The sequence below is a fragment of the Psittacula echo genome (genome assembly GCF_963264785.1).
Source record: "Psittacula echo genome assembly, chromosome: 6".
NCBI lineage: Eukaryota > Metazoa > Chordata > Aves > Psittaciformes > Psittacidae > Psittacula > Psittacula echo.
Window position 1 is genome coordinate 20,908,408 of NC_137743.1, and position 15,320 is coordinate 20,923,727.

The 15,320-nt window shown below is 39.6% G+C and overlaps 1 protein-coding gene across 1 annotated transcript; it reads left to right on the forward strand.

Annotated features, from left to right (window-relative positions):
• Window positions 1–2,071: 2,071 nt before the first annotated feature.
• GDF2 (growth differentiation factor 2) lies at window positions 2,072–5,040 on the forward strand (the record flags this gene model as incomplete). Its single annotated transcript, XM_080621084.1, has 2 exons — window positions 2,072–2,417; window positions 4,100–5,040. 2 exons carry the CDS (start codon window positions 2,072–2,074, stop codon window positions 5,038–5,040), a joined length of 1,287 nt encoding a protein of 428 aa, XP_080477210.1.
• Window positions 5,041–15,320: the final 10,280 nt, after the last annotated feature.

Genomic DNA, 15,320 nt, shown 5'->3' on the forward strand with positions numbered 1-15,320 from the left:
AAAAATGCCAGTGCTATAGGACTCCTTAAGCCAGCCAGAAAGTTACATGAACTCATGTCTAGAAGGTGAAGCCAGGCATGATGAAATAATAAATGAAGCACTGTGGGGTTTTTAAGTGTAAGTGATAATTTTTTAGAGTAAGTGCTACAAAAATTGAAAAAATCTTTGATTCTTTGACATCTTCAGATAAATTCTGGAGATGCATAAGAAGCTATGTTTTAGCCAAACACAAGTAATTGTGCTCTGTACACAGGTAGGAAACACAAAGGCCTTGAGTAAAATATACAGGAGACCAGGATCAATGCAAAATCATAGAATCATAGAATAGTTAGGGTTGGAAAGGATCTTAAGATCATCTGGTTCCAGCCCCCCTCCCATGGGCAGGGACACCTCACACTAAACCATGTCACCCAAGGCTCTGTCCAACCTGGCCTTGAACACCGCCAGGGTTCAAGGAGCATTCACAACTTCCCTGGGCAACCATTTCAGTGCCTCACCACCCGTACAATAAAGAACTTTCTCCTTATATCCAATCTAAACTTCCCCTGTTCGAGTTTTAACCCATTACCCCTTGTCCTATCACTATAGCCCCTAATGAGGAGTCCCTCCCCAGCATCCTTACAGGCCCACTGCAGATACTGGAAGGCTGCTATGAGGTCTCCACGCAGCCTTCTCTTCTCCAGGCTGAACAGCCCCAACTTTCTCAGCCTGTCTTCATATGGGAGGTGCTCATCCTTTCTGACTTCATACCATAGGAACATAATTAAGAAGTATCTTGTATCCCAGGTGACACTTGAACAGACAAATAGAGTAATTGAGAAGTCTGGGATCACCTTAAATGCTGCGTATGCACTGCTAGAAAACTACAGAACAATGGCAGAAAGGACAAAATCTTTGCAATGAGATTTTTCTAATGTAAAAACTCATAATACTATTTAGACTGTATGACACATGTACAGTATGGATTGAGTTGTGCTTCGGAAAAAATGATACATTAATAGTACAGATAAAACACTTATGTATCATTAGATTGAATCCTAATGCATTCATTAAGGTAAGCAGCAAGTGACATTTTTGTTTACAAATAAGCTAGAGTTTTGTCTTCTGTATCATGAGAAATTCTATCATAAGTCTTGTATTTTTGCCTTGGCCCATTCTTCTCATGGATATCAGTATCTTCATAGATAATCTGTATCTTCACAGAGACCTTTTACTTTCCATGTGGCCTGAGAAGGTCACTGAAATAATGACTGGTTGTTCTTGGACTGGATTGACCATCAAGAATCTAAGAAATATATTACATAAGATACTATAAAAACAAGACTAAATTCCCATACTCCAAAGGAATCAAACTGAAAATGGACAAGCCTGCAAACACCATGAAGAGAACTTGACACAAAACAGATATTTCACTGTGTACAAATAATTGCTCTTGGCTGATAAACGGGAAGAAGTTTTAAGCTTGTTTGTATTGTCATGTGATCGTGTCTTGCGGAATCACAAATCTCCATCAAATGATCAAGGATTCTCTGACAGCATGTGAAGGGATTGTAATAAGGATTTGTGAGATGTTATTTACTAATAGCTAATAGAGTATTTTTTTCTAGATCTGTATTTTCTAGTAGTGATGAAAACAGTATAATTTTCCACGTCCCTAAGAAAGATTCTCTCTGTTTGGCAAGGAAGTGATAGAAGAGTGTAATTAAGCAATGATGACCCTAAAGTGAAATGTGGATTCTTTACAATATACAATGTCCTTCCCACCAGCCACATGTGTTTGTCAGATGTTTACAGAATCTTCATTAACTAAGAGCTTTGCTAGATAACAGAAGCTGAAGCATGGCATCAATGACTCTGATAAGGGCAAGTGTACAACCAATCTGCTTGACAACTGACAAGAGGCTGCGGTTTGAAGCAGACTGCAAAAAGAACACAAGAAAGTGATTTGCAAAGGGTATTCCAGTTGTTTGCCTTCCATCTCCTTTCCTCTGTCTTTAATGAAACAAGACTTTTAAACAGCTAAAATACCCTTATCCTCTTGTCTTTCCACGAGAAAGTAAATATAGAAGAAATGCATTATTTTGGGGTATTAGCTGCACTGTCTGTTTTCAACATCATTGCCTGTTTGACAAAAGGCAAGCCTTTGGAAGATTGGAACAAGTTACCAGTTATGGGAAAGTCTGATGCACACTTTCATGATCCTGGGGAAGTGGAAGGTGAGACTCATTTCGACTTTAAATCTTTCCTGGAGAATATGAAGATGGATTTACTAAGGAGTTTGAATTTGTCAAGAGTCCCCTCGCAAGTGAAGACCAAAGAAGAACCACCACAGTTCATGATTGATTTATACAACAGATATACTGCAGACAAGTCCTCCATCCCTGCATCCAATATTGTGAGAAGCTTCAGTACTGAAGGTAGGAAAAGTCCTAAATATGTGGACTAGAATTTTTAAAGAATTACATGGACAGGAGGCACTCAGATTCTTTTGACATTCAGAAGGAAATGAGTGCCAAACTTTCACTGATTATTAAGAAATAAAATAGATTAAAATTTTGGATTGTAGTCTTGCTCTGTAGGGTTTTTTCAACCTTTAAAAAATACAATTACCTTTCATTTTCTTCTTTGATATTTTCACTGTACAATACTCTTTTCTCAAACACATCAACTGAGATGATGTACTGAGTAAGAGGGTTTACATGAATAATGTTTCTCAAAACTAGATATTTGGAGCTGAGTTTTAATGTTAGAATGCAATTTTTTTATCATGTAAAATTGAGACATCCATGCTAGAGAGCTCTTCTCTCATGTGGGCTCTTCTTTAAAAAACACAGCAGCCAACCAAGAAATGTGTCTAGGGACCCAAGCAGGAAACAGCAGTGCTCCCCCAAAATTCTGGGTTAGATGAAAAGATTTATATGGAAATGGGTAGTCAAGCTTGTGTCAACAGAAAAAAAAAAAAAAAAAATCAAGATCTCTATCTGTGTAACATTAAATAGACTTTTTAAAAGCTCCATCAAAGGAAGAAGTAAAAAAGAAATAAATGCAATTCTTGTGATAAAAATGAGATAGGGAGAATTAAAGCTTCTGTTTATATGAAACCAGACATACAGAAGTAACAACACTAGGGAGAACTTCAAATTCCTAAATTAGTGCCTCTAGTTCTGAAATGGAAAGAAAACTTAATAGAATGAGCTATATTATAGTTTCCATATCTCACTGTCTTTGACTGTTTTAGTAGGTAAACACTGTGAAAAAGTATCAACATTAGCCGATTAAAACTGCCCTAAAACCCAGTCATGACTGAGTACTTACTTTACATTGACAATCAAACAGACATCAGTCAGTGATGACTTTTAAACACTACTAATCTTCCACCCACTTATCTGCCCCTCCCAAGGCAGAGTTAATGGCACTGCTTATAATTTTGCAGGAAAAAAACCCACGAACAAAACCACACAAGCTCAGTGTGTCCAGCCTGGAATGGACTGGGACCTGAACAAGAAAAGCTGTTTCTCACCAAGTCCCAATTTAGACAGACCCTGAAGCTCCAATTCAGGATTTTCAAAAACTTTTCTATTTCCCCAAACTCCCAGTTATCTGATGGGCTTTCAAAGTTATCTGAAGACAACAAAAGCCTCAGCACAGCTAGTTCTTAGAGACACTTAAATAGGTAGAATACTTCTCTGTATTAGGAGGGCAGTACATCCCATTGCATGATGATAAGAGAAGGAAATCCATAATTTTTTTCAGGAATTTTTTGTGTAAAAATCTCTTTAGGAAATCCAGATGCCTTATTTATGTACTTAATATTAATGAGCATCATCCAGAGCTTGTTCTAGGCAGACTCTTACGCTCCTCTTCTTGTACTCATCCGACCATGCAATCTTGGTGAGAACATTACCAACACCAGGGACCTGCATTTCTTCTTTCCACTCTCTGCCCTTGAAATATGGTCAGAGGATGGTATTTTATTTTATTTTTTAGCACTGGATAGCCAAGCTCTTTTTGCACCTCCAAAATGCATCCTGAGTCTTCTAAAAGCAAGTTACTTAGACAGTCAGAAGCACTGTAACCACGTTTTCATTTCCTATTGCAGATGTTATTTCTTTAGCTTCACCAGAAGAAAATCCATTTCAGAAGCACATCTTGCTCTTCAACATCTCTATTCCACGATATGAGGAAATCACCAGAGCTGAACTGAGAATATATATCTCCTGTCATAGGGAAGTTGTGTCTCTCTCTAAGCTGGAAGGCAACATGGTCATTTATGATGTTCTAGGTGGTGACCACTGGGAAAACCCAGAAAGTACCAAATCTTTCCTTGTCTCCCACAGTATCCAGGAGTGTGGTTGGAAGATATTTGAAGTGTCCAGTGCTGTGAAAAGATGGGTCAGGGCAGACAAACTGAAGACTAAAAACAAGCTAGAGGTTGTTATAGAAAGTAAGGCTCTGGGTGGTTTCACCTGTGGGCATCTGGCTATCAGTGTTAACCCTGATACTAAAAATCTGCCCCTGTTAATAGTGTTCTCCAATGACCGCAACAATGGGACAAAAGAGACCAAAGTGGAGCTCCGGGAGATGATTGTTCATGAACAAGAAAGTGTGCTGAAGAAATTAGGGAAGAACAACACTTCATCTGAAGAGCTAGAACAAGGAGAGGAAAAGGCCATCACTGGGCACCACCAGCATTCCTCCAGAACCAAGAGAAGCATTGGAGCCAACCACTGCCGGAGAACTTCCCTCCATGTCAATTTTGAGGAGATTGGTTGGGATTCCTGGATCATTGCACCGAAAGATTATGAGGCTTTTGAGTGTAAAGGAGGTTGTTTCTTCCCTCTGACAGATAATGTTACCCCAACGAAACATGCTATTGTCCAAACGCTGGTGCACCTCCAAAACCCAAAGAAAGCTTCCAAGGCCTGTTGTGTTCCAACCAAACTGGATTCAATCTCCATTCTTTATAAGGATGATGCTGGTGTGCCCACTTTGATATACAACTACGAAGGGATGAAAGTAGCAGAATGTGGCTGCAGGTAGTATACAAAGCAGAATCTCTGAGAATGAGAATACCCACTTTTTCTGTTATGTGTAAATCTGTACATTAGTGATACAAATGAAAATCCTTGCAAATAACGTTTGGAGCAGGGTATGGGCCTGATTGTTGTTGTTGCTGCTTGTTTTAAAGGAAAACTGGCATTTAAAGAATGGCAATCATTGTAAATAGCCTGCATTATATATATCACAGCAAAGTGAATACTGGATTAAAGTATTGTGAGATTGAATGAATTGTGCATTATTTGGCAGTAGCGATACAATTTGAATACCTTATTTCAACTTTTCTGTTTGAGCAGTTCTGTTTAGGTCACAAACAAAAGGATTCTTACTGGGGATTTAGGATGTCCTGTAAATGTTTAATAGGTATTGAAATCTAATTTGTTCAGCCAACTCTGACATTTTCAACTTCTGTAAAACTCAGTAAATGGAATTTAGTCAGCATGATGAAGTCAGAAGTCTAAATCCTGCAAGCATTTTCTCACATCAATAATCTCACAGGCTTTTACAGGCAAATTATTTACTCCTGTAAGTGAAGATCTGCAGTATTCAAAATAGAAGAGATTCTCAGCCATATTTCATTCCCAAGTTTCCTTCTGTGGGTAGCAGGTGCCTTGGTTTCAACTTTCTTATCCTCAGTGTCCCTATTTTTACCCCCTTATGGCACATACTTGAATGATAAGAAGTGCAGCCTTCTGCTTCTAAGATGCTGTTTCCTACGAGGAACAGCATCCCTTATCTCTGTACAAAGATAAGAAGACACTTTGACCTACTGCATATTCTTAGTATTTCTTTGCAAGAACATGCAGTCTAATGACAATCAGCCTATATCCTAGAAGCTGTATCCTAACTGTAGTGGGGGTTGGCAGAGCTCAACGCTTTTGGAAAGCCCAGGCTACTTATTTAGAGGCCTAAATATGTTCTTTGGAGTCTAACATAAGTCTCTGATGCTTTTTAAAATTTCTTCTTCTGGGAAATTCCATTTTACATATAAAATTCACCCCTTAGAAATCTGGGAAAACCTGAAAACTTCTATCTGTGTTCTATGAGACTTATATTGCTGTATGGGAAATACACAACAGCTCTCATGACTTCAGTTGCATTTTCACTGAACAAGGAGCCCATCTTTCTTGCAATTAAACCTCCTTTGATTATAATGAAGGGTTTGCATGTAAAAGAACATAATGTCTTCTCTTGGTTTCAGGTGATGGGTGTACATGCTGTATAATGACACCATAATCCACCTCATTTCTATTCCTCCATCACCTTCCACACCAAAAACCCCAAACCAACCAACCAACCAACCAAAACCAAAACCAAAAACAAACAAAAAGAAACCACTATCAGAGAACGCTTTTGATCCAAGCCCACAGCAAACTATGCATCCATTCAAAATGGCAAAGAATATTGATGAGGCAAAAATCTAAACAGTAGCTTAAGATATGGAAGCAACAGGATTTAAATCGATGCGTATGTTTTAAATTAGGGCAGCCTGTAGGCAAGATGAATTCATTGGGCATGAACAGGTCAGCTTGAAATCTAATACACAGTTTATTTACTATCGATAACTTAATACAGAGCAAATAGCAGGTGAGTGTGAGCAGGGCAGTTGTAATTCCATCAAGAACCGCTGGTTACATCACAAACCATGAGCACATAGCACGATTCACCAGAATTCTTGTACTGATTTATAGGCTTTTCCTTTAGAACTGGGCTGCAATTGGATCAGATCTGAGATCAGTAAAGGGGTCCATGCAAACTCCATCCACTCATAGCTGTATGTCATTAACCTCTTAAGCTTCTCAAGACAATCCTCTCATTTTACTACTCCCCAGTGGCTTCTGTCATCTTACAACCACTGTTAATGTCTTCTTTCTTTCGGAACCCCCGTATTCTCACCCTGTTTTGTTCCTGTCTCCTAAACCCACGATACTCTCAACTTCTTTTAGTCAAGTAAAAGAAACCACCAAACAAGCACTTGGTGTGATCACATGAGAAAAGTTATTCACCCATGTGTCAAGGTAATTGTAGCTGTGTGCCCTTAAGTCATCTAAACATAAGGTCCTAGTCATATTTCGACTTCATTGAATACAGGATTTTGTCCATAATATGAAAAAGCTGGGAAGGAGACAGACCAGTTCCCACGTCCTCATGGAGAGAAATTCTCAATAATCAAATTTCTTCTCTTTTTTTTTTGTTTTTACAATCTAAAGTCAAACATTGATCTTTGCTTCCCAAGCTTACTTGGAGGAGAAAGAAAAAAAACAAACAATACAAAACAAACAACACAAAACCAAAGCCATTTTTTAGCTCAAAACCTCAGATCCTAGCTAGGCTTTAAGAATTCCAGATAAGCTTTTCAGATCTTGTCCCAAAACTGGACTACAAGTCACTTTTGTATTTAACCAAAAGAAATTGATTGCTCTTCCAGCCAGCTTTAATGATCACATTTCCGTAGGCTTAACATTTTGGTTGGTACTAAAATGAAACACGAATTTCTCCATAGGGTGCAGCTCAGGGTCAAGAAGAAAAAAGAACCCAGTAGTGACTAGAGATGCTACCTACAGCATGTCTGGAGTGCGTGTCAAATTGATGGTTGGTTTCACATTGTAAATTTAGCAGCTTGATTTATGTATTTTTAAACATTCAATTTTAAAACAATTGCTAAAGTTCCCTCATGTTTCAGATGCTTTGGGATGCAACAAATCAGCCAGGTGGCCAATATGCTAAAGAGTATATAGGTTGCAAAGAGCAGGAAAACACCTTGCTCCCTGCTTCAAGATGGGCCCCATCAGACACTGGAAAAAATAAACTCTCACATAACTGGATTCTGAACATCAACCAGCAGCTTGTTGCTACTGAGGAGCAGGTTGGGGCTTGTGCAACATCCAGCAGATACCCAGTTAAAATAAAACTTACACGTTTAACACAAACACATGGCTGGAGCATGCTCTCCTTCTCAGGTCCATTAGCTATCTCTGTAACAGCCCTGTAACATCAGAATCGCCATCTTCCTCAGCAAATTGTAAGGCTACCTTATAGCACTTGAGTCTTAATAGATAAACATGGTAAGTTGGTGGAAGTTGGTCAGGAGGTATAGCTGTTGCTATTCTTAGCTTCCCACCTTGTCTGTGTAAACGGCAAGCACAGAGTTCTCTGATCTCATCCACTGCTCTGTGTTATGTCCTAACACAGACGAACAGCTAGTGCAATTTACCACTTAACAACACAGCACCAGTGATCACTAAAAGTCAAAAAGATCTCCATGTTCACTATTCTTCTCCACAGGTAAGAAGCAATGGCCTCAAGGGAATCTAGAGGTGTTCAGCTGGTATCTGCTCCTGACAATATGGAAAAGTTAACCTAGAATTGCCAGTTCCTGATATTCAGGTTCATAGGTTTTAGACTGCCTCTCAAGAAGACTTTAATTGTGCATTAACACAATTTATGCTGCTTCCAGATGACATCTGATTCTTGTCTCCAGCCTCCTCAGAGCCTGGGCATTGCCACATAGGTAATCAACACAGCTGCATGGCCATGCACCAGGTAGGTCCACACAGGAACACACTGTGAGCTTCAGAAGATATCAGTATCCTGCTATAACTCCTCATAGGCAGCACCAAATTGAATTTTATTACTGCAGAGAAGAACTGAAAGATACAGGTGGGAACAGAGAACAAGCTGGCAAAGCCAACAAGTAGTAAAAGAACAATATCTATGAGGCAAGACCCTATCCTTAATAGTGTAACAGCTCCACATGCAAACTAACAGGACATTGCATCTGCCTAATAACCACCCCCGTTTTCCACGTGTCAACTCCCCAACCTACCATTTGTTGTGTTTAGCAGAGACAAAAACAAAGCAGGTCCCTCCACAGCCTCTAGAGAGCGAGGGGCGAGCTTTGTCCGTCCGCCAGCAAGGCTGGATGTTCTAACTGCACGTGTCCGACTTGCAGATCTCTCCATGGCTCCCTGGTCTGAATATGGCTTACAAACCGCCTCAGAGCCATCTTTGGCTACTCTTCAGCCCTCAGTGCTTACCCTAAGCCCTGCCTCCGTGATGCCGTGGTGCCACTGCTGGGCTGTGAGGGCACAACCTCTGGGCCCGCGAGGGGCCTCCTTGCTGCCTTGCCGCCATCTCCAGGCTGTGTGGTATTTCTGCTCCGGCTCTGCTCATTACTTCCGAGCGGTCGACGCATGTTTTCTTATTCTGCCTTACATGGTACCTTGAAATCTCTCAGCTTAAAGGTACCTCTTGCCGTCTCCCTCTGGGCTGCCCACAGTCTTCTTTCGCCCTCACTGCATCTCCAAAGTGACCCACTGCCATGTCTGCACTGGCTGCTGCTCCAGGCTGCCTCTGGAACATGTCATCCCTCCAAGCAGCCACAGAGCTGCTCCTGTTTCTTTTTTGTCCTCTCTCTTAGCCCTCCTGCTGGACCATCAGTGATAATTCAGCCTAAAGCCTCACAGGAGAATGACTTCAGTGTTAGCTTTGGAAAATGGGACGCCCTGAGTCAGTCCCCTCACTGAGGCGTATGGTTTAGCTGGAGCCCAGCAGACCCACTGTTAGCTCTCACAAAAGCCTTGATGCTGGCACAGCAAGAGCAAACCATATCCTGACAGCCTTGGTACTGGGCTGGCAATCAAAATTTCTGATCCAGCGATAGGGGAAACCTAGTTCTTTGCAACCTATATAGCTTAAGATGCCAAAGACTGCTCTGCCAGGACCTGCTGGGCACTTACATCCAAAGTCAGCAGGTCGGAAAACAGCGCCAGGATGTGTTTGACCAGTCATCAGAGGTGTCAGGCCCTCATCAGCACAGTCTGTAGGAATCAGATCAGTTTAGTGGCAGCTGTACATGATGCCTAGCCTCTAAAAAAAGGAATGTTTGTACATCCTCTGCCATGGATGACTGCAGTTCTCGCTGTTTCAGATACTAACCTCAGGATAGGAGGGCTCTTGATGCAGTATTTAATATTCACTATTTATTTCAGGCTAACTCTGGTGCACCAAGCTGAACACACATATAGATCTATCAGAAATGTAGGATCAAGTAGATACAGATTATATAATACAAACACATAATATACCAATTCTCAAAGGACTGCACATCAGTTTCCCTTGGGAAAAAAAAAAAAAAAGAAAGAAAAAAAATAATTACTGGCCAAAATTCAAAACTGTGTTCCTGAATTAGTTCATGTTGGATTGCTGCAATGCATTTTCCTGAAGCTCTCCTGAATCGTCTGCTTACCTACAATACGGCAGTTCATCGGTTCAGCAGAGTTGGTCAGTCCGAGCTTATCAAATCTGTGTTCTGTGAGCTGGGAGCTCCACCTGCTCCTGGTGAAATTAGAAAGGTTTCAAAATGGGAATACACATTTCCTACCCTTCCCCAATCTTTTGATAAAAGTATAAATTTTCTTCTTGTTCTTTTTTTACCTTTTCTTTTTCTTGGTTGCTGTAAAAAAGAAAGGGAAGGGAAAGGAAAGGGAAGAGAAGGGAAAGGGAAGAGAAGTGAAGGGGAGGGAAGGGAAGAAAATGAAAATCCAGCACATTTTGGATTTAAATATTTTTTATTATAAATGTAATCATTAAAGAACTCACTTGAAGTGAAAATTTCCAACAGCTACAATTTTAATCTATACATGTTGGACAGAGCCTTGGATGACATGGTTTAGTGTGAGGTGTCCCTGCCCATGGCAGGCGGGTTGGAACTAGATGATCTTAAGGTCCTTTCCAACCCTAACTATTCTATGATTCTGTGATTCTGTGTTTGTACAGCATAAGAACTGAAAAACTTAGGCACAGAAACTTAACATTACTTCTTTTGACATGGTAATTATAAAGGAATAGAAGGGTGCTGTTATTCATTATTTGCATTATGAAGGTGCCCAGAAAGCCCACTCAGGGACAAGTTTTCCTTTTTACCAAACAGTACAAGAACAGAACAGAAAAGACAGTCCTAGAGCATACCTATGCAATCCGCTAATGCCTGTCACAAACAGCCATGAAGTAGCACTGGCTCAGACTTGTACATCTATAAAATGCAGTGAAGGTTTGTCTAAAAATACTTACCAGAGTCTTGGAAGCATTAAACGTTTCTTTAGCTTAGTCCTGTGCTTGAGCTAATAAACCTTGCCTCTCAGTATTTAGGAGCCACATATCATTATGATCATAATGATCATAATCATTAATTCTGATTCATACATATAATTTAAATATGCCTGTATTAGAAAGCTCTACTAAAACCAAAAGTAGCTTATTTCCAGATTTCACTTTCATCCTCTTGGCATTTCTGCCAGTGAAAAAGCTGCTCTTGCTGCCACCTTCAGATGAGCCTCCTGCTACTGCAGCTTATCGGTGTCCAAATGGTCTATATGGGGAGCGATGAGATCAGCCGCAGATGAGAACCATGGAGAACTGGAACAAGATCTATAAAGCAAAAACCATATAGCAAAATATTTAATCTCGCTCTTGTGGAAACTATTTAGCATGTGATCTGAATGATGCAGACCATACATGCAGACTAGTCTGGGGCAGATAAAAGAAAATACCTCTTCTCACAGTGTGTGGAAAGTTCATACCCACAGGAAGTCAGAAAATGAAATACTTGTGGACAAATTTTAAAGGATCATAAATTTTTATGAGTTATAAAAGCTAGAGCTAGGCCTGAGCTATTGAGTTTAGCTCGAAACTAAAATCAAAATAGGAATTTGGCTTGGGTTACATAGAAATTAGAAGTGATGGTACAGTCACTTTTCGGATTTAGGTACTCAGAGTTCAATGAACAGACTTGCATTAAACAATATGTTTGATAAAAATTTAAACTGTATGTATCAAGAAATGAGTAAGTAAATAGTCATTCTCCAAAACATGAAGAATCCATACCACACAGGGAAGGACTGTTACTTTCTAAAACCATCTGTAAAGAATTACCAAGGTGGTAGTGAGTGATACATGTCATATTGAATTCAGGGCAAGAAAAATAGATCACTGAACAGATCCAGTGTGAAAAAATACTGGTTTCCACTGTACTAGCTTTTTAAGCCCTGCATTTGTGCAGTTCTGGTGTCCTCGACATAAAAAGGACATGGAACTGTTGGAGCAAGTCCAGAGGAGGGCCACGAGGATGATCAGGGGACTGGAGCACCTCCTGTATGAAGATAGGCTGAGAAAGTTGGGGCTGTTCAGCCTGGAGAAAAGAAGGCTGCTGAAGGGGGGCTATAGGGATACTGGGGAGGGACTATTCATTAGGGACTGTAGTGACAGGACAAGGGATAACGAGTTTAAACTTAAACAGGGGAAGTTTAGATTGGATATAAGGAGGAAATTCTTTACTGTGAGGGTGGTGAGGCACTGGAATGGGTTGCCCAGGGAAGTTGTGAATGCTCCGTCCCTGGCTGTGTTCAAGGCTAGGTTGGACAGAGCCTTGAGTGACATGGTTTAGTGTGAGATGTCCCTGCCCATGGCAGGGGGGTTGGAACTAGATGATCTTAAGATCCTTTCCAACCCTAACTGTTCTATGGTTCTATGATGGTGGGAAAAACATTTGTTTTACACTTTCATTGTGAAGCTAGATTTGTTTCTGTGTGCTAATGATGAAGTGCATGAGGAAGAAGATGTATCTGAACTTGAGGAATAAATTGAGCTGTGGAGTGCCATATCTTGGCTTTTACTGAGTATAACTAATCAAAATCCTGTATGTATTTCTCAAAACCCTAGCTTCATAAAAACCTCAGCTATAGCTTCCAGTCCTGATATGAAAGTATTTAGAACATGATAAAATGCACAATAAATTTTAGAAAAACAGAGAAAAATTCTTTTTCTAGTCTTATGATTTTACAATCAGAGGCAGGAAAGGGACATTTCATGATTTTTAACATGTCATGGTTTTTAACCTCTAGATAAGGCCTCATTGGAGAAGAGTATTGTGAATCTGTGGAAATACTTTTTTAGATGCTAGGAAAAGAAATTATCATACAATTACTTTAGCAGTGGATATATAGAACTCCTTTGGATATGGAAGGTAATTAGCTGGCACATGCCCTGAATAAAAATGCTAATTATTGTCTATTACTGTCTTCTTTCTGAGTATGATCTTCATGGAAATTCATCTGTGCCTGGTACATTCAGAGTAAGGTGAGGTTATTGTTGATACCTCATGTGTATCTATAACACCCTATAGTACCCTTTGCACAGCAAGTTGAAACTGAGGTAATTTGAGAAATGCCTGTTGTTTCGTTATTTTCTGTTCCAAAACCAGAAAATGACAGAGAAGAATGCAGTGAAAAAGAAGGCCCTTCTGAAAAAATAAGACTTGCAGTGATTTAAACAGCATAATGGAATTACTTTCAAGAACTACAGAAAATATTAATTTCTCTAATTTTTATGGTAAATAATTTTACCTTATTTCTACCATTATCCCATACTTGGTAAATAGTTTCATATAAATAGAAGTGTCCATTATGTACTGTGTACTGAAGAATTAAAAAAGAAAGTACAATGTATACTCCATAAACATGCAATGTCATTCTTTTTTCTGGGATAGAAAGCTGCATTCTTAAAGCTACTGTAGAGACAGACAGAAATAGCGATCCATCCTGACATATTCTTAGGAACATGGATTATTGTACTACTTTTCCCAGTTCCTGTCACAATGGGTCCGTTTTGTAACCCTGCTCCTTGGCCCCTGGTCATGCCCTCCAGCACCCAGCAGGAGTAAAAGGAAGAAAGAAATAAGAAACAAAAAGGGGACCCATTGAACAACCCAGCCCCCTAGCCCAGCAGATGAAATATCTAACCCTTCCATGTTTACACATTTTTACTTTGTTGTTTTAGATCATACATATGTTTTCTTTATAATTTTTTTTTCATCATAACAAAATTAAACTGTATCTTCCCTTCCAAGTTAATGGAAACACATTGGAACACACAAAAAAATGCAAGTGACATCAAAATTTTAAGCACTCCAAAGTGAGAAATGTCAGAATTAAGATTATCTATTCATCATCCCCCTCTCGGTCATATGCATTAATTCATAGAATCATAGAATAGTTAGGGTTGGAGAGAACCTTAAGATCATCTAGTTCTCACAGCTCATGTTTTCTATTTCAGACATCCCCTGCCTTAGTCAGTGCACAGAGAAGTAAGCTGGGGATTTGTAAAGCACAATGTCTCATCTGTTGAATTGATTGTCTTAACATACATTGTGGTGTGTGCAATTATTCCTGTGGTAATGGCATTTAGAGACACTATCAGAGGTTGGAAGTAAATGTAGAGTATGTAGTAGACATAAAAGTAGCAAAAGAGATTCCTTGCCACAAAACCTTTTCAAGCTAGACAGAAGAGCCATGGGTTAGAAAAGCAATAGAGATCAATTTGCCCAGGGTCCTGTCCACTGTATTGGCCACATGAGGATTTGATGCAACTCTGGAAATAAATCTTGTGGCTCAAAAGACCATTTCTAGACAAAGTGTGGTTATTCTGGAGAGTTTTTATTCCAGCTACCTTTGACCTGGAGTGCTGGATTATTCTTTGCTGAAAAAAAGCAAGAAGAGCAATACAAACTGGTGATACTGCCCTGGAGTTAGGTCTGTGATGGATATCACACATTGTCACAATATAGAACCATCCCCCGAAATTAAGAAGATTCAACAGAACTTGGAGCTTAAATACTTATTTATACATTATCAATAGTTTAAACTATATTCTAGGCCTCTCCTTTGACAAGGGAAATGGGAATATTTTTTAAACTAGTGTTTTTTACAGGTGATGGCACAGCCTGGTTGCCAGAGATACCTGTGATTACATCAGGTTTTACAGCTTTTGCCATAGAGCAGTTCTTTCTCTAATGGACTCTTAGAACAATTTAATTGTTCCCTTTGATGGATTTACATTTGTACATTTACATACATACAGATACAAATCAACCATGGGATGAAATGTGCCAGCATATTTAGAAAAGGCCATTCCGACACTGAAATATTAAAGGAAGGAACTTCACAAAGCTGCTTTATTACTACAGCTGAATAACCTAGAAAGAGGAATTCCCTAAGCTTTGCTCAAGTAAGTGGCAAGCTTTACACATGACACTTACACAGGACAGCAGTGGTGCACCCAGCCAGGATAGACCGTTTTTAGACTCTTCCTTCCACATGTATTCATATGTAGGAATAAGTGACATTTTGAAAACAATTAAAAATATGCTCCTCCCAGATTCCCTAGTCTATTCTTGCAGCTATCTCCAGCAAGCAGAATGACTGGGG